The 18,491-nt window shown below is 59.1% G+C and overlaps 3 protein-coding genes across 5 annotated transcripts; 2 read left to right on the top strand and 1 right to left on the bottom strand.

Annotated features, from left to right (window-relative positions):
* Positions 1 to 330: 330 nt before the first annotated feature.
* FDX2 (ferredoxin 2) lies at positions 331 to 4,428 on the top strand (the record flags this gene model as incomplete). 3 transcript variants are annotated; one of them, XM_079703851.1, is made up of 6 exons in its annotated part: positions 334 to 487; positions 575 to 629; positions 838 to 880; positions 1,685 to 1,730; positions 3,714 to 3,801; positions 3,995 to 4,428. In XM_079703851.1, the coding sequence occupies 6 exons, from the start codon at positions 334 to 336 to the stop codon at positions 4,149 to 4,151; spliced, it is 543 nt and encodes a 180-aa protein (XP_079559977.1). In that variant the 3' UTR covers positions 4,152 to 4,428. The 3 variants fall into 3 exon arrangements, with proteins under 3 accessions (XP_079559975.1, XP_079559977.1, XP_079559976.1); XM_079703849.1 differs by lacking the exon at positions 1,685 to 1,730 and having other exon boundaries at positions 331 to 487; positions 838 to 944; XM_079703850.1 differs by lacking the exon at positions 1,685 to 1,730 and having other exon boundaries at positions 777 to 880.
* A 480-nt stretch (positions 4,429 to 4,908) lies between these two features.
* On the top strand, positions 4,909 to 7,298 carry ZGLP1 (zinc finger GATA like protein 1; the record flags this gene model as incomplete). Its single annotated transcript, XM_079702298.1, has 5 exons — positions 4,909 to 5,045; positions 5,294 to 5,668; positions 6,468 to 6,553; positions 6,902 to 6,995; positions 7,169 to 7,298. The coding sequence occupies 5 exons, from the start codon at positions 4,909 to 4,911 to the stop codon at positions 7,296 to 7,298; spliced, it is 822 nt and encodes a 273-aa protein (XP_079558424.1).
* Positions 7,299 to 10,574: 3,276 nt separating this feature from the next.
* ICAM5 (intercellular adhesion molecule 5) lies at positions 10,575 to 17,018 on the bottom strand (the record flags this gene model as incomplete). The annotated part of the gene is made up of 11 exons (XM_079702011.1): positions 10,575 to 10,849; positions 11,593 to 11,859; positions 12,268 to 12,507; positions 12,609 to 12,887; positions 12,966 to 13,208; positions 13,705 to 13,953; positions 14,075 to 14,329; positions 14,725 to 15,012; positions 15,234 to 15,554; positions 15,736 to 16,005; positions 16,937 to 17,018. 11 exons carry the CDS (start codon positions 17,016 to 17,018, stop codon positions 10,575 to 10,577), a joined length of 2,769 nt encoding a protein of 922 aa, XP_079558137.1.
* Between the last annotated feature and the right edge of the window lie 1,473 nt (positions 17,019 to 18,491).

The following is an 18,491-nucleotide window of genomic DNA, read 5'->3' as shown; positions in this document are numbered from 1 at the left end:
GGGGGTCCACATCCACTCCGGGCGGGGGGGGGATGTCCTCTCCCCAGTCTTCTCACACAGACCTTTGCTGAATTAAAGTTTGTAAGTAAATGGTTTTAAAGAAAGCAGACCCGTCTGGTTCTTGGGATAACAGTGGGCCTGGTGGGAGGTCTGGGAAAGCCCTGCAGGTCTTGGTGCAGCCGAGCCTGCCCGGCTCCTCACTCTGGCAGCCTCCTCCTGGACTCACCTCTGTCGCACGCCCCCACGCAAAAATGTCAGCGCTTATATTCGGGCAATTAGGGGCCCTTCCCTCTCGTGTGAGCCACGGCGCATGCTTAGTCTCCGCGTCACATGATGCCTGTCATGGCCGCCTCCGTGGCCTGGGGAGGCGTGAATGCTGGGTTCCTGCTGCGGGCTGCCAGGGGTGCCTGGTGGTGCCGACCCGGGGGCTTTTGGGGGTCCTGGGAGGCGGCGGCGCCTGCGATAGCCAAGAAGTTCCGGGCGACAGGTACCTGGGGCGCTTCGGGCGGGCAGCGTTAACCCATTGGACGCCGGCCGGGCGCGGCATGGCTGCTCACCCAACCGTGTTTTCTAGGCTCGCGCCCGGCGGGGGAGGAAGAAGCTGGCGGCCCCGAGCGGCCCGGGGACGTGTGAGTGTGGGAGCCAGGTCCCCTATTACTAATTTCACGAGGTTTCTCCGGTCCCCACCTTGCCCTACAGCCTCATCCCTGGGTCCCCCTTCTGTATCACCCTATTCCCCTGTCCATCGAGCCCCAAACTCGACTCCCTAATCCTAGATTCCACCTGGTCCCTGTGCCCATCATCCAGTTCGTCATCTGCACCCCGATCTGTCCCCAGGGTGAACGTGGTGTTCGTAGACCGGTCAGGCCAACGGATTCCGGTGAGCGGCAGAGTCGGGGACAATGTTCTCTACCTGGCCCAGCGCCATGGGGTGGATCTGGAAGGTGGGAGCCGGGCACAGGGAACTGGGGAGGCCCTTATTCATTCGTTTAAAAAAAACCATAAGTCAGATATGATTCTCCACTACTTAACCCTGCATGGCTTCCCACCAAACATGGTAAACTTCAGACTCCTCACCACAGTCTCACTCCCTGCCTTTTAACCTTCATTCATTCAGCAGTTATTTATTGAGCATTTGCTAAAGGTTACTAAAACTCCTGCCCTCCAGGAGCTTGTATTCTCTTCCTTTTTCCTCCCTCTCTTCTAGCCACACTGGCTTCTTGCTCTTCTTCAAACAGCCCAGTTCATGCCTGCCTCAAGGCCTTCGCATTTGCCGTTCCATCAGAAGTGCTTTCCCACCAGATCTTCTGGCTCCTTCTCATCCTTCAGGTCCTGATGTAAATGTCATCTTCCTGACAGTCTTATCCCCCTCGGTCCAACTAAAGTCCCCATGCCCCGATAACTGTCATCTCAGTGTGTTTTATTCTCTGCATAGCACTTCTCATTGTTTTGTTTCCTTCTTTGCCATCTCTCCCCAGAATCAGATCAGAAACCCTGTTTGCCTTGTTCACACTTATCTGTTGCCTGTCATTGTATTTAGATGTAACAGGTATTAAATCAGTATTTGTTAGAGGAAATACAATAATAGCAGACATTACTTTAAGCCTGTTAACACATATTAACTGATTGAATCTATTCCATGAAAACTTTATGCAGTAGGGGAGAATATTATCCTATCTTATAGGTGAGGAAACTGAGCCCCAGGTTGAGCAGACCTGGTCCAAGTTCAGGTAAGTGGCAAAACTAGATTCAAGCAAACCCAGACTATTTTAGCCACTAATCTGTGCTGCTCTTCTATGAATATTGAACACTTACTGTGTGCCAGGTAGCAATGTAAAAAACAGATAAGGCCCGTGTCATTTCACACCAGTTTCAACCTGATAGGGACAATAATCCCATGCATAAACATGTAATTATATCATGAGCAACTGGGAAGAGCAGTCTTTTAAAAAGTGTACAGAGCTAGCTGTTGGGTGTATGTAAGAAGGAGCTGATTTAATCATTAGACGGGGAGAGTTGTAGGAATGTGGGGGGGTGGCGTGGGGGTCATAGCAAACCTACCTCAAGTTCTGTTCTGGAATCCAGTGATTGGCAGTTCATGACAGAGATTAGAACATGAATTTTCAAGGCAAGTGGCCTGTGTTCAGATTTTGCTGTTGCCAACTGTGTGACCCTGAGCAAGGTCCTTAGCATCTCTCGGCCTCATCTATAAAATTGGATAATTTAGTTCCTATCTCACCAGGTTGCTGTGAGGATTAAACAGATCTCATGTGTAGTTTGTAGTACCTGGCATATAGTTGGTGTGCAGTGAGTAGTTGAGACGATTACATTAGACAATCTCTGTCTCATGGGGTAAGGACGTTAATGAGTTGGGAAAGAGGGCTGAGGAAGAGATGCCTGGGAAATACTGGCAGTTTCGAGGCCCAGACAGTTTCTTCCCCAGAGACTGGAAGGGTGGGCAAATTAGTCGCCATAGCCCACAGGGATGGTCTGCTGGCTCAGGAGGCTGCCTTGCAGCACCACCCTTATTGTCCGACATGTCTGGAAGAGAAAAGAGAATTCTGTCCCGTTCACTTATAACAAGTATCTCTCGAGCATCTACAACCTGCCAGGCTCAGTGCTGAGTACAGAGAGAAGAGGACAGGTTGGCAGAGCACAGGTAAACCCAGAAATTATGATGGTAATTTCACACTGTGATAAATACTGTCCAGAAATTATTAAAGAGATAACAAGGGTCAGGGGAAGGACAAGAAATGGGGCACTTGGAGGACAGTTCAGTCCCCAAAGACAACAAGGACGTAGCCATGGAAAGAGTGGAGAGAAGAGCATTCCAGATCAAGAGTATGGAAGATGCAGAGGTCCTGTGGTAGGGATGAGCTTGGCATGGAGGAGTTGAGTGAGGGGGCCGGTGTGGCTGAAGTGGGTGAGTGCGGGGGTGGAAGCAGCTCAAGGACTGAGTGGAGGAGTTTGGATTTTATTCTAGCTATAAAAACCCTTTAGAAGGCTTTAGGCCAGGAGGAACATTATTCCAGAGCACAGTTCCCAGTGATCAATCAGAAGGTTGGGAATGTGTCCAGGGGCAAGCAGGAAATCCCAGACTCTCCATCTTCCAACCCTTATTCCCTAACCCCTTCCCCTGCTGCAGCATTAGATGCTGAGTGAGCCGGTCCCTCCTTCAGCAGCAGCAGGGAAGCCCAGCACAGTGGCAGGGTCGCAGCAAGGTCCCACAGGCTACAGGAAACCTGCCTGGCCTGTCCCCTCTCAGCTACACTGAAGTCAGGTCCACGCTCACTAACGGTTCCAGGTATCCAGCCTGGTCCTCAGCCTGCTGGAGAGTTTGGGGGAAACCCCGGGCATCCTTTTGCAAAAACTATGTGCAGGTCGGGAACAGCCAGCTAAGTCAATGACAGGGTGGAGGGTGCCCACAGTGGGCCTGCAGGCCCGGGAGGGAGAAATGAGGGTCGAGTGGTAAAACGAAGGGATTCTTGGGAATTCCCTGGTGATCCAGCGGTTTAGACTTGGCTCTCACTGCCGTGGACCTGGGTTTGATCCCTGGTCGGGGAAATAAGATTCCCAAGCCATGTGGTGTGGCCAAAAATAATAATAATAATAATAATAATAAAGAAACAAGGGGATTCTCCTTTATGTCCTTCACTGAATGGCACCTGCCTGACCACTCCCCTTACCAATGCTCCCTCACTTGCTGCCCCCAGGGGCCTGTGAAGCCTCCCTGGCGTGCTCCACCTGCCACGTGTATGTGAGCGAGGACCACCTGGACCTTCTGCCTCCTCCTGACGAGAGGTGAGCAGGGTGGCCCCTCCCAGCTCTGAGCTGCAGGGCTTGGTTGCTGAGCCTTTGCATTCCGGGTGTCCAGAGTTCCACCCCGGCAGCAGCAGAGGGCAGCCCCAGCTTTTCTCCCTGCTGCTGGCAGGAGAGCTTCCTTTCTGGCCACTACCCCGGACCCATTAATAATCGCTGCCCCCCTTTGCCCCAGGGAGGACGACATGCTGGACATGGCCCCCCTCCTCCAAGAGAACTCCCGGCTGGGCTGCCAGATTGTGCTGACACCTGAGCTGGAAGGGGCTGAATTCACCCTGCCCAAGATCACCAGGAACTTCTACGTGGATGGCCACGTCCCCAAGCCCCACTGACACAGGCAGCTGGATGGTCCCAGACACTCACGGCCCCAGGGCCAGGACTGGAGGAATAGCCAAGTTGCCAGCCCCGCCCAGAGCACGGGACGGGCCCGGGAAAGATGGCGGAAGCAACCGGAAGGCCAGAACCCCCGCTTCAGAGAGATCCCACGTCCAGGCTCTGGTGGGGACAGGGCCCCTGTTGGGGCAGCCTCCCCCAAACCCCTGAGAATGGGGGTGTGGATAGGGGTGGAATCTAACCGGAGAGATAATAAAACCGTCTCACAGACTTCTAGCATCTTGAGTGTCCTTGCCGGGGGGTGCGGGTGGGAGTACAGGCCCTGGGGTCTACAACTGCAACTTCCAGGCCTCCAGCTTTCCGTTCCCACGATGGTGATGAGCCAGCGGGAAACTGAGAAAGAGGCCTCATAGTGAGGGTCCGCGAGCCTGAGGATCAGCGTGGCAAGGCCCCGCCCCTCAGCCGCGGATTGATTTGGAGGGGTCCAGGCTGCTCTTGGCCGCAAGGGGTGATCAGGCCACCTGAGCAGAGTCGGAAGGGAGAGAGGGACGGAGGCTGGCCTGAGGGTGGAGGCTTCGAAGCCGGTACCCAATATTGCCGGCCAGAGGCGCCGGATCCCACGGCCCCGCCCTCCTCAGGTGGAGCTCCTTGCACCCAGGGCCAGAAGCGCCCCCGCCCCAAGCAGGTGGGGCTCATCGGGTGGGCCTGGCGTGGGCGGGGCCGGGCGAGATTTGGGAAGTGGGTAAGGGCTGGGGAATGGAGGCCGAGCCAGACCCGGACTTGACGCTGCTTCGAGAGCTGCTGGCGCCGCCCTGTCTGGACCCCGAACCGCCCCCGGAACTCGCCACCCAGCAGGCACCAAGGACCCCAGGATGCCTCAGACCCAGTGGCAGGTGCGTTAAGGAGCGGCCCTTCCCCCAACCTGGCCCAGTGGTCAAGGGATCATGACCTCTGGTTCCTGGGGTTACTCAGGGGTCAAAATGTTAGTTACTGGTACTTACAAGGAAGAGGTCCTGGTCCCCAGGGATACTTGGAGTCATATGGGGGCCAGAGGCTATACAGTTCTCCTTGCCCCCTGTGCCTGAGACTCATGTAGGTGCCGCCCAGGGAGTGGGGTGACCACACTGCCCCTTGTCCCCAGGTCCTTCTGGCCTGCACGCCAGGACTCGGTCACCGCCCTGCACTTCCCCCAGGAGACAGCAGAGGGGCTGGCCCAGCCCGTCACCTGGGACACCCAGGCCCTAGGGCCCTGCTGGGAGCCGAAGGCCCTGGAGACTCTGGGAGCCCTACCTCTGGCCAAGGATGCCAAGAACATGCTGACCCCAATCAGCCAGCAGAGCCCCAGCCTGTGGCCCCGAGTGGCTCCCCCGGCCTCTTCAGCCCAGCCACAGAGGAGACCCCGGAAGCAGTCGAACCCCCAGCGGGGCGCCGAGAAAGTGGACCCCCGGTTCGAGGGGGTGACCCTGAAGTTTCAGATAAAGCCAGATTCCAGCCTACAGATCATACCCACCTACAGGTAGGGGCTGGCCTGGGCAAGGGCACCCTTTATGCAAGTAATAGTGGTAACAGTGCAGAGGCCCGGGGGCAGGTGCTCCCAGGAATGCCGTCATGGACTCCCACCTCAGCCCTGTCTTACAAATGGCCCCATCTCTGAGCGAGACCTCAGGCTGGTGTCAGTCCCTGTCCCTGCTGCTATGAGCCGGTCACATCCAGGTCTGAGCCCGGGTCTCCTCTTAAGAGGCCTGACCATGCCCGGGGCTGCTGCTTCTGTTAGTTTTCCAAGCAATGATAGTAGCTACCGTTTGTCAGACATGACAACAGTAATAGAGGTAACAGGTAGCACTTGGTGTGTATGGGCTTGCTGAACCCTGTGAGGCACACTTTACAGATGCAGAAACTGAGGCACAGAGGATGAGATCTCTTGTCCTTGGTCACACGGCAAGGATGTGGGAGAGCTGAGCTTTCAACCTGGCAGGCTGGGGAATTCCCTGGCGGTCCAGTGGTTAAGACGTGGACTTTCACTGCCATGGGCCCGGGTTCAATCCATGGTCGGGGAACTAAATTCCCACAAGCCGCTTGTGGCAGCCAAAAAAAAAAAAGAGCAAAACAAAACAAAAACAAACCTGGCAGCCTGGCCCCAGGCTTACTGTCTTTTCAAATGATTATGTCTGTGATATTAATGAGGTGCAAGGCCAGGCCTTTCAGACATCAGATGCCTCCCCTTGGGGGTTGCCTGATCGTAAATCTTCAATTGGGGGCTGTCTGGTACAGCATACAGACAGACCCTCGGTGCTAACACCTTGTCTACTCCCCAGCCTGGCCTGCAGCACCCGCTCTCAGGGTCCCCCGCCAGGCCCTGCCAGAGGCCCAGAGGCCAACGCAGGCGGCAGCGAGGCTCTGGGTGAGTCCTGGAGACTTGAGAGCTATAAATACTTGGGGGTTTCATTTCTTCCTTGTCTTTCTCCCCATCCCGCTTCCCTATTTAGACCCATCCAGGAGGAGTCTCAGCATCCCCCTCCACTCAGGCTGAGTCACCCACACCCCCGGCTTCTTCCTCTGCTGAGCTTTGCCATCTGTCTCCCTTCTTGGCTTTCCCTCTGTCTTAGATCTGGCAACACCGGGGCTGGCCCGGAGCTGGGTGGGGCCTTCACAGAGACCCCACCTACCCCCAAAATGCTCACCCCACACAGGCCTCCTGAGCTCGGACTCTTGGCCTCTGACCCTTGCCCTTTGGCCTCTTCCCTTTCAGGGCCCCGACGCTGTGCTTCCTGTAGGACCCAGAGGACCCCGCTCTGGAGAGATGCCGAAGATGGGACCCCCCTCTGCAATGCCTGTGGTATCAGGTCCTCAAAATGGAGGAGGGATTTGGGGTGGGGTCCTCACATCAGTCCATGCTTAGCCAGTGTGGGGTTTTGGGAAGAGAAAACACCCACCCCTTGGGGAACGTGGCTCACTCGTGGTGATTTCTGGGCCCCTGCTGCCTGCTGAATGTTGGTTTCTTGCACCCCCATCCCAGGTACAAGAAATATGGCACCCGGTGCTCCAGCTGCTGGCTGGTGCCCAGGAAAAGTGTCCAGCCCAAGAGGTTGTGTGGCAGATGTGGGGTGTCGCTGGGTCCCCACCCAGTCCCAACTCAGGAAGGGTAAGCCCTTCCTCACCCAGCCGAGCCTGTCCTGCCTCAGTTTCTCCAGGGGAAGAATGGGCTGAAGGCCTCCTAGGGGAAAGAGCTTGAGTCTTGAGGGGTCCAGCCTGCCTCCTCTCTGCCCCCTCCCCATTCAGAGACCCCAGGTGGAAGACCCAGGCCTCAGGCCCCAGAGCTCCTGGCTCAGGGGGTCACTGGCCCCCTCCTTGGCCCCTGCTTCAGCCAGGCTTGTCTGAGCACCTCACCCCCTCCGGAAATGCTCATGGCTGTGAAACTCATACTGTGAATAGCAGTGAAAATAAAGAGCAGAACTACTCAGATAAGGGGCCCTGTGACTTCCAGATCCCACCTTGCGCACCGTCACCCGCCTCTCCCCGCCCCCCCCGCCCCCGGCCCAGGAATGTGGGGGAGGAGTTTTCTCAGTGGGGTTCTGAGGGACACACACAGTCATGTACACAGGCACCACCTGGGAATTAGCCACATTCATTACAGCACCCCATACAGGGCGACAGCCACCACATGCAGAGACAGACCACACGTTCAGAAAGATACACACAGTGGGCCTTCCCCGGGGGTCCAGTGGTTAAGACTCCGCGCTTCCACTGCAGGGGGCACAGGTTCAATCCCTGGTCAGGGAACTAAGATCCCACATGCCTCGCGGCACAGCCAGAGATGCATCAGCAGACACATATGTGCCGACAATCACGAGACACACAGACCACACACAAGACAGCAAGACATTGACAGACGCACATCCACCGATAGACACACGAGTTGATATACACACAGGACACATACACATGCACGATACAGACACACATGCAAGACACATAGGTGGCACAAGTTGGCCCATGGTGATACACACACAAGTGGGCCCTTCATCTGGCAGCTCCACCCTTGCCTACAGAATGTCCCCGTCCTGCATCCTTCCACACACCAGTCCCTACTGTGTCCCCCCTCTAACCCCACCAAAGTGTGTCCCCAACCTGAAGCCAAAAGCCACATGGGAGACGCTGAGCTCTACCCCTGTTGCTGGGACACAGAGGCTACCACTACTCACTGTTGGGGGGGGGCATCAAGGATGGGTGAGATGCAGAGTGGGCAGGGGTGGTCCCTGCTGTGAGGGGTGAGTGAGGCCTGCAGGTCCACTGGCCCTGGGAAGGCGAGCCCCTCTGAGACCCCCTTTGACTCTCCTGAGTGAGCCTGTGGGGAAGGCTTGGGTCCAGATTCCTCAGCCCTTGGATCCCTGACACATTCAGTTCCCCCCCTTGCTTGGCCTCAGAACACCCTCCCCCAGGTCTCCTGTAGCTGCTGCCTTTGCATCACTGGAGTGGGGATGGGCTCTGCCCCAACACCACATCTTCAGAGACCCCTTCCTTGACCACCCAGCCTAAAATGGACACCCCCCCTCCCACCCCACGTCAGGCTCTAGTTCAGCTCTTTGCTCATCTCTCTCTTAGAACCTACCAGAAGTTTCACCTCTGTACTGGTCCAGGGTTATTTCATTCACATTCATATCCCCTACTGGACCATGACTTCAGAGGTCCAAGGTCACCACCTCTCTGTTCTTGACCGTGATACGCCCTGTCCCCCCCACACCACCACAAGTGCCCAGCATGGAGAAGCTCTTTGGGGAGAGACACAGCACACGAGGATCTCAGACTGTGTGTCTACAAACCCCTGGCTGTTTTTATTGACGTGGTCAACATTTATTGAGCAACTACTATGTGCCAGGTCCCAATGAGGCACTCAGTTATGAATAGAACAAAGATCCCTAGCAAAGCCAATATTCGAGAGTGACAGTAAACAGATATTCAATAAGTATCTAATAGAATGTCAAGTAGTGATCATGCTACAGAGAAAATAAAGTATGTTAGGAGGTGAGGAGTTGGGCTGCTACCATGTTCTCAGGGAAAGCCTCTCTGAGCAGGTGTGACCTTTGTGTAGAGACCTGACAATAAGGAACTAGCTGGGAATTCCCTGGCGGTCCAGGGGTTAGGAATCCGCGCTTCCACTGCAGGGGGCACGGGTTCCGATCCCTGGTCAGGGAACTAAGATCCCACATGCTGGCAGTGCGGCCAGAAAAAAAAAAAAGGAACTAGCTATGGGACTATTTGAAGTGAGGACACCTGGGGCAGAGGTAACGGCAAGAGCAAAGGCCCTGTGGCAGGCGGGACTTTGGGATTCACGGAACCTCAAGGATGCGGTGGGCAAGGAGAGAGGTGATGGGGGCTGGACAGCGGGGGCTGCACCACGTTTGGGCCTTGTGGCCTTTTGTACCTGGCACCCGGCACTGGCTTAGCCTCTAGTGCCCCAGTTTCCTGCTCTCACTTTTGCTCCCGAAATGTTTGTGGGGGGCAGCCGGTGGAGCTGGAGCAGTCCAGGCCCGCTTCCTTCTGGCAGCTCTGTGTTCCTGCTTTTGAGGGAGGAGGAAACGGGGGGTGGAGGAGGCCCAGCTGTTCTCTCCTTCTGCTGTGGGGGGTGAGGGGGATGACTGGTGGTGGGCAGGGGGCGGGGATGCGGCTGATACCCTATGTGTCTCTTCTGAATCGTGATGGGCTAAGTCGAAAGGCAGCTTGCGGGTAAACTGAGGCCCCGCGGATGGACACAGGATGGAGGAGGCCTTGAGGGTGGGGCAGGGGTGCACCCTGTAATAGGAAGGGCAACGCAGCGGCTGACACTCGGAGCTGCAGCTTCGTTTACCCATCCCTGCAAGGCCTCAGGGCTGGGGCGATGCCCAGACCCCTGGGAAAGGGCCTCCACCCATCCAGGGAAGGCAGCCTCAGCTCCTCCTGGAAGCAGGCCTGGGGGAAGCACCCAGCTCCCACCCCCAACATTAGCCGGATTAGAGGGCAGCGCTGGGCGGAAGAGATAAGCATTAGAGAGGGAGGAAGGAGCCAGGTCCCCACCCCCGCCCAAGGGTCCAGGGAGAGCACAAAACAGGTCACGGAGAGCGCAAACTCCCGGTCACATCGCGAAATGGCGGCCTGGACCGTGCCTGACACATAGTAGGCCCTCAAAAGCAAAAAGGGTTTTTTGAATAAATAACCCACAGGGTTGGGATACGAGCCCTGCGTTGCTTCTGCATCGCAGACTGAAACAGATGGAGCCGAAGTCCTTTATAAAAACTTTATTGGGTAAGGGGGTTAGAAAATGGGGGGTGACGCCCCTGGAATTGAATAGAATAAAATAAATAAATAAATAAAACAATAAAACAATAAATAAGCCCCCGTGTGAGTCTGGGGGGCGTCCCCCGGCCCGCGGGGAGAGGGGAGCGGGCTCACGCTGACGTCAGCTGGATGGCAAAGACCTCGCCCCCCGCCGGCGCCTCTGCGGTGCCCGAAGCTTCAGTTGCACCTTCGGCGCCCCCGCCCCCACTGGCGCCGGCACCCGCGCCGTTGAGACACACGGCCTCACCCGAGCTCTCGGCCTCCTGCACATTATATTCGCCCTTCTTGCAGGCGGTGGACTGCACGTAGAAGGCCAGGCCGGCCCCCGCGGCCAGCAGCGCCGCGCCCCCAGCCGCGCCGCTCACAGCGACCCATAGCCACGGACCTGCGGGGTGCAGACGCTCAAAGAAGGTGGTCGAGCTCCCCCCACCCGTCCAACACGCCAAGCCCGGGCCACTTCTGCCCCTCCCCACAGGCATGAGGTCAGTTCTCACGCGCCTGGCAGGGAGCCCCAGGGAACCCAGACTTGGAGGAAAGGAGAGACCCCAGTAAGGCCACCCCCAGCTCGGGTGAGACCCTAGACCCATTTTATGGGCCACCCCATCACAGGGAGGATTTAAGACCCTAGCCCCAGAGATACCCAGGAAGTCAAGCAACTCTCCCCACCCTCAAAAGGATGGTGGGGCAGGGGGAACCCAGTCATTCATCCACCCCAGAAAGACCCCGGCCCCAGAGATACGCGAAGCAGCAGCAGGATCCTGCTGGGCCCCCACCACTATCCTCTGCCTCTGTCCCTCTCCAGACCCCCTTCTCCACAGCCGCACGCTGGAAGGTGAATTGGATCAAGCCTTCACCACGCAGAACCCACCCCAAGTTAAGTCCCTCCTCACAGACCCGAAGGTTCCCTTCCCTTGGGCTCCAGTCAGCTCCCTCTCCTTCCACTTGCCACCCCCACTGCGCCATCAAAGCCCCACCCACCAGGGCGCCCCTAATTTCCACCCTGGCTCACTTCTGTCTCATCTGTGGGGACTGAGAGGGAGGCAGGGACGGGTTCAAGAGTCCCAAGGCGCAGGTCGCAGCCCCCTGTAGATCCCTCGCCCAGGCCCCCCCCACCCAGCTGCTACTTACCAGCCACGCGCACGGTGATGCGCCGGGTGTGGCGCCCATGCGCGTTGGTGGCTGCGCACTCATACTCGCCGCCGTGGCTGCCCATAGCGCCCGCCACGCTCAGCGTGCTGTTGTTGCTTGACAGACCGATATTGAGCGCCCCCGGGGGCGCACGCCAGCTGATCTGGGCTGGGGGCCAAGCCTCGGCTCGGCAGGTCAGCGTGAAGTTCCCGCCTGGCCGCACGCCTCCTGGAGGCGAGGCAGCCAGCTCGGCCACGACGGGGCGGTCTACAGGGGACAGGAGGTTGAAGGGGCCAGCCGCTGACCGAGCGCCCCCTTCTGAGACCGCCCCTCCTGAGATGAGCAGGCGAAGATCCTGCCTCGCTTCAGGGCCCCCTCCCACTACAACTGGACTGCTGTCGGGACTAAAATCCTGAGCCCTGCTTCACTGAATGGAAGGAGGTGGGGACCCACGCCAGGGCCCTTCAGACCCAGAACTTGAGGGGGCGGGGGCGGGCTCGAGCTCTTGTTCCCTAGAGTTTTCATTACCCTTAACATTTCACGTTAAGGCCAGGATTCCTTGTCCCCAGAAATGGGACTGGGGAGGTGCCCTTGAACTCCCCCGGGGAATCCCACCTCTTTTAGTCGCTGTTCTAGAGACCGGATGCCCTCTATCTGGTGCTGCCCGCAACTCACATTCCACGCCCACGGTGACGATCCGGGCGTCAGTGCCGTGCGCGTTGGTGGCCAGGCAGCGGTAGATGCCTGCATCCTGTCGGGACACGCGCAGCCGCTGCGGCCGGGGCGCGCCCTCCCGGGAGCAATGCACTTGTGGGGAGGGGCGACCCCGGGCGGAGCAGGCCAGCGCAGCAGCGTCGGCACCTTCCAGCCACGTCTGGTGACTTGGGCAGGTAGATTCATCCATTTGCGGTGGCGCTGCAAAACAGCCATGGGGTGGGGGCGGGGGGGCTCGTTGTTCAGGGAGAAGCCGGGACCTGGAACACCCCCTACTCCCCGCCCGCCTGGGCCTCGCTCACACTCAGCGCTCACGGTGACCATCTTGACCATGGAACCGTGCTGATTGGTGGCGTTGCAGATGTAGGTTCCGGGTGCCAGTTCTCTAGGGATTTGAGGGGCTCTGGGACCAGGGTCTGGGGGTGCCAGCGGCAGCAGCACCCCCTCACTGGTGCCTCCGGAGCCAACGCACTCCACGCTTGGCTCTGGCTTCCCATCCACCTCACAGGAAAACAGTCGCCCAGATCCTTCCACCCATGTCCAATTGCTAGGGCAGCTCACCTCCTCAAAACTGGGGCCATCTGGGGGGCAGAGGGACTGGAAGTCAGGACAGGGTTATTCTGACGTACCCCATCTTGCCCTGTGTTGTCCCCACTCACATTCCACTGTGACAGCTACATTTTTGGCTGCAGACCCTCGAGCATTAGTGGCTTCGCAGCGGTAGGTGCCCGCGTGCTCCCGGACCACACGCAGTAGGCCCTCGACGACCCTGGCTTCCCCAGAGCGCACACAGTTCACGTTGGGTGGCGGGACCCCATGGGCCACACAGCTCAGGGAGGCCTCTGTTCCTTCCAGCCAGGTAATGCGTTCAGGGCAGCCCACACTGTCCAGCGCTGGTGCGTCTAGAGAGGAGAGTGTTGTTGAGTTTTGGGGTTTAGGGACTGGTCTAATATCCCTAGACCCTTTTTCCCATCCCAGGCGGGTAGGCTACGCTCTGCAAAGGGACACCAAAGCAAAGGAGTTTCTCTCCAGTCAAGCCGTGCACTGTTTTGGGACTTCCTGAGCCCTGAAGTGTGCTTTTTTCCTGATTCCTACAAAGTGCCCACAGGACCCTCCCCAGTCTTTAGCTTAAAAATTGTTAGCCAGTTTGGAGCACCGACGTTTCCAAGACTCAGCTCAAACGCCAGGCCCCAGGCCCCAGGCCCCTGTGGACATGTCCACCCCTTCCCCTCCATCCTTCTCTAAGATCTTCCCCCAATCCGGCTCACCAGCCTCTTGCCTTTCTCAAAATCCTGCTCAAAGGCACGCCTCAGACCCTGTTTCCACCTTCCTCTGTAGTCAGGCCACCCCTTGACCCTGAGAACCAGACAGAGGTGCGCCCTATGCACCTCCACTCACACTCCACCGTCAGAGTCACGTCCTTGACCGCCTGGCCCTGGACGTTGGTCGCGGTGCAGTGGTAAGTTCCAGCGAGCGCGCGAGTGACCGGACCCAGCAGGCCCAGGGCCAGCACCGCCCCGCCGTCGGGCCGCACACAGTGCACCGAGGGCTCTGGGTTTCCACGGGCCTCGCAGCGCAGCGTCTGCTCTGGTCCCTCCGGCCACGTCCAGCTCCTGGGACAGTCCGAATCATCCAGCCGGGGGGCGTCTGCGGGCAGGGGCATGGGATACAAGAGGCTAGACGTGGACCGTGGGGAAATCCTCCACTTCCATGACACGGCCAGAGACCAGGCAGGCGGAGGTAGGCGAGAGGTTAAAGGCCAACTCACATAGGACGCGCAGCTCGGCGCTCTCGTTCTTGCTCAGGGTCTCCCCGTCAACTTCGAGGGTGGCATCGCAGAAGAAGCCACGCCCGTCGTCGTTCTCGGTGGCGTTTAGCTGGAGCTGGGCAGGCTGTCCCGGGACCGCGGCTGGAATTCCGTCTAGTGTGACTAGGGCTCGGGCCCCGGCTGCGCAGGTTACTGTCACCATCTTCCCCTCGGGGGCGTTGGGCTCGCTCAGGGTCAGGAGGGGTTCCGGGAAGCCTGGGGGCGGGGCATTGGCCGGGAGACCACTGACCATGCCCCTCCTGCGGTTCAAGGCTGCCCCTTATCAGCCCGAACCTTCCCCACTTCAGCCAAACCGTGGGTACCGTGCCCTGCCCCTCGGGCTGTTCAGGCTCCTCTCCCTTCTCACCCCGCCCCCTTGAGGTGGTCAGGCCACATCTCTAGGGATCCTCGTCGGGTTTGCGAGCTTCCCCTTTGGGCAGCTCAGACTCCGCCTCTCCAGCTACTACTGAGTCTTCCATCTGCCCCGCCCCTTCGGGACTCTCGGGCCACGCCTATTCCGATACCAGGGGCCCCACCCACTATTTGCCCCGCCTTCACCTTCCTCTGGCTCCACCCCCGAGCCGCCGAAGCCCCACTTCACTCGCTCTTACTGTAGACAGTCACGTTCTCTTGGGTCTCTCGACTCTCGCCCCCCAGGGTCACGTTGCAGACCAGCTGCCTGGCGCCCTCCTGCTCTGCGCTAGCTGTAGCTGTGGCAGTGGCCATGAGGGCGTCCCCCTCGAGGGTGACATCGGGACTCAGCCTCTGGTCCCCCAGCGCCAGGTAGACCTCAGCCTCCGAGGCTGGAAACAGCCCGTCCATGGCGCAGCTTACAGGTCCTTCTGAGCCCACTTCCAAGAGCCGGGGGGCAGCGAGGCGAGGGGGTTCCGGAGGCAGAGCTGGGAGTAGAAGAACAGAGCTTGAACTTATGTATTGAACGCTCAATATGTTCTAAGCACTTTACAGGCACTCTATTATGGTATTATCCTCAAGGCACAGAGGGGAAAATAACTTTCAGCTGGTGAGTGTTAGAGTAAGAATTAGAATTCAGATTTCTCTGCCTCCAAGCCTCTTAAACATCGGCCCGACCCCCCTTGGTCCCCTTCTCACACCCACTCACCGAAGGTTCGGAGCTCTCTGGGGGCTGAGCTGTTTTCAAACAGCCCCAGGCCATGCGGCCGAAGGTCCAGCTCCGCACGGCACGAGAAATTGGCCCCATAGTCCTCCCTCCGAGCCAGTACCGTGGCTGTGAGCACCGCACCCCGCGCTCGGGGTGGCTCCCCGGAGAAGCTGCGGCGGATCAGCTCCTGGGCGCCCCGCAACAGGGTCAATGTGAGACTCCCACGAGGCCCAGCGCCGGGGACCCTACAGCTCAGGGTGAAGTTCTCGCCCACTGGCTGCCAGGCAGGCAGCGGCACCAGTTCTACACGATCCGGCCGTTCTGCAACGGGGAACCACGGCTGTTGGAAATGCCAGGGCTCAGCACGACGTGGCTTGGAACCCAGGGGCCAAGAGGGGGAGGGCGTGCTGATCCAGAGGGTGGGGCCTGTAGGAGAGGACCCCATGACCCAGGGGGCGGGGCCTGGAAGGGGGGGAAAGTAGCTTGGCCTCTGAGAACTCACGAAAAGTGCGAATGAGCCCACGCGCCTGCAGTGTGCGTCGCGCGCAGCGGAAGAAGCAGACGGGCTGGGTCTCCGGCTCTCGGATGTCCACCAACTGCCGCGCCAGCCAACGCAAACCCCTCTGGGTCCCATTCCGGCGCAGCGAGGTCTCCAGGCCACCGCGCTCGGGCCGTGGGCAGTTGGTGCTGCAATTCAGCCACAGCGATCCCCCGCGCTCCACGAGCGCCACGCGGGGCTGTAGGTCCGCCCAGAAAGGCTCTTGCGCGACCACTGTCCGGAGAAACGCGAGCTCAGCCTGGGAGCCACCTCCCTGGGATCTAAGAGCCCCTATGCAGACCCAGGATTCCCAGGGAATGAGCAGAGGCCACAGCCAGGAGTCCCAAGTCCTGCCCAGGTCTCAGGTTTACAAGCGCGCTCCCACGGTCCAGACCTCGAGGGTGTCTCTGGTACATTGCAACGGAGAGCCCTTCTCTCCAAGGTGCGGATGGAGTGACGGGGAAGAATGGGGGGGAGGGGGAGATGAGAGGAAACATGGGGTTTTCAACGCACACAGCAATGCTGGGAAGAGGGGACCCCGGGTGGGGGAAGGGAAGCGGACTGGTTCTCACGGTTCTCGGCAGGAGAGGGGGAGACTGGTTGAAGCGAGGGCAAAAGAGAGATGAGGCTGAGTCAAGCAAGGCTAAGGGAGGAATCCAAACCCGGGTGAAGAGTACGGAAAGAGGACGCGGGGCTGGACTCATGAAAGGAACCGCGGGAACAGCCGATGGACTCTGTTGCCAGGGCTCCGGGTGGAGCGGGAACAGCGCCTCGGAGTCACGGCAGTTGGTGAGATTGGGTCTTCGTGGATTTCGAGTGGTGAAGATGCCAGTCCGTGGACCATGGTGCATAACAGAGCGTGAGGAGGTACCCCGGGAGGGGACAGAGGAGATAATGGAGTCTCCAGAGCTCGAGGCTGGGTGCAGAAGAGCACCCAGGATCTCGAAGAAGGTAGGGTAGAGACCTGAGTGAGCGAGGAGTCCGGAAGCTTGGTCTCCAGTGTGTGTTGGGGGGAAAGAGGGATAGAGAAGAAGGCCCTGGGCTCAAGGTGGGGTCAGAAGCCTGGGAGCGAGGCGAGGGAGGAGCGGGGAGGGGCTTGTGGCCACTTCTCAGGTCCAGAAACTACGACCCCGCCCTGTCCATCCTGAGCCGGACCGGGTCTTACCTGAGAGACCGAAGAGCCCCAGGCCCAGGGCAGCCCAGAGGCCGAGCAGCGCCCGGTGCAGCCCTGGCGAGGGTCCTGGCATCGCCGCCGCGGGGGAAGCGCAGGAGGCGAGGGGAGCGCGAGCGCTGAGCTGGGCTAGAGGACTGCGCGGCGCGGCGGGTGGGGTGTGGAGGAGGCTGAGTTGCGCTTGGGGATTGGTTTAACGTTGGTAACTTGGTTTCCAAGGAGGGGGCGGCAGCAGAGGCGGCGCGGGGAGGACGGGAAGGCGAGCGTGCACCAGGCTACCGGCCTTGATGAAGGCGTGCTGGCAGGAGCGAGCGACCCCCAGGGTCTACATGGAGGCCGGCCCCATTGCCCGGAGCCTTCTGGGGGCGGCTGCGCACTCCAGCGTCGTCCCCGGCGGAGACGCTGAGGTGGTGGGGATGCAGGGTTGCCCTTCTCAAACCCCCACCCCACCCCTTGCTTAGATGCTATGATAATGAGCTGGACTCCGAGCTCCGCCTCCACATTTAGCCCCTCCCACCAGCCCCCCCTTGGAGCGGAGATGGGTTGGGGGCTAGGAGAGATTTGAGACGCGCAGGCTGGGGATGAGAAGGCTCTAGGGGAGGATGTGGGGATGCCTCCCTCACTGATCCTTCCCCTTTTAACCCCTGGGAACTGAGGGTTACAGCTACGCCTCTAGTCTTTCTCTGGCTCCGCCCCCGCACGCGACAGAAGGGGCGGGCACGAAAGTGACAGCGAGTTGGGAACACGTGTGCTTGCGCGCAGCGTTCTCGGGCGTCTAAATTAGGGTCGGCTCGGCTCTGGGTCTGTATTTACCCAGAGTGCAGCGGGCACGTGTCTACGCGACTTGTGTGAGCAGGAGCTGCCAAAGAGCACTTCTGAATCCGCTTTCTGCTCGGCGGGCGGGGCCCTGGACCACGCGGGCCTTGCCAGGCATCCACTGCAGGCCCCGATTCTGCGTCCACGCGAGATCAAGAGACCAACTGTGATACTTTTGACCCCGCATCTGGGTTCCAGGTTTGGACACCCTCCATTTGCTCACCAGGCCCGGTGACTATCAGGACGTTTCCAGGATGCGAATCTGTGACATACACCACCACGCCCCCCACCCCACCATCTGGTTGCTCCTTCCCCGCAGTCAACACATGGGTATCTTTTCTGCGTATCCACGTCCCTCACAAAGTACATTTGACCCAGCCCACCTGTGCTCTCACTCCCAGAGCTAATGGTGAACTATGGGGATTAGTTCTCTCCCCACCCCTGCCCTCCAGGAAAATGCAGGGTCTAAAGGGCGGGGGGGCGGGGGTAGGAAACTTAACATCCAATCAGAGCTGCTACGTGGCAGCGCTGGAGCCAATCAGGAGAAGCCATACCATGAACCAGCCTTCCCACAGCCTAAAGCCCCCCTGGGCCCATGCCTTGCCCCTCTGCACCGCACTGATAATGCCTGCGAGAGAAGTTTTTACTACATCGGCTGGGAATGCAGAGGGAATGGGGCTCCGGTATGGGAGCCCAGAGTGAAAAACCTCAGGTGCCCTCAGGGAGACAGGAA

This window comes from Hyperoodon ampullatus (assembly GCF_949752795.1).
Source record: "Hyperoodon ampullatus genome assembly, chromosome: 4".
NCBI lineage: Eukaryota > Metazoa > Chordata > Mammalia > Artiodactyla > Ziphiidae > Hyperoodon > Hyperoodon ampullatus.
This window is presented reverse-complemented; position numbering and strand designations above follow the sequence as displayed.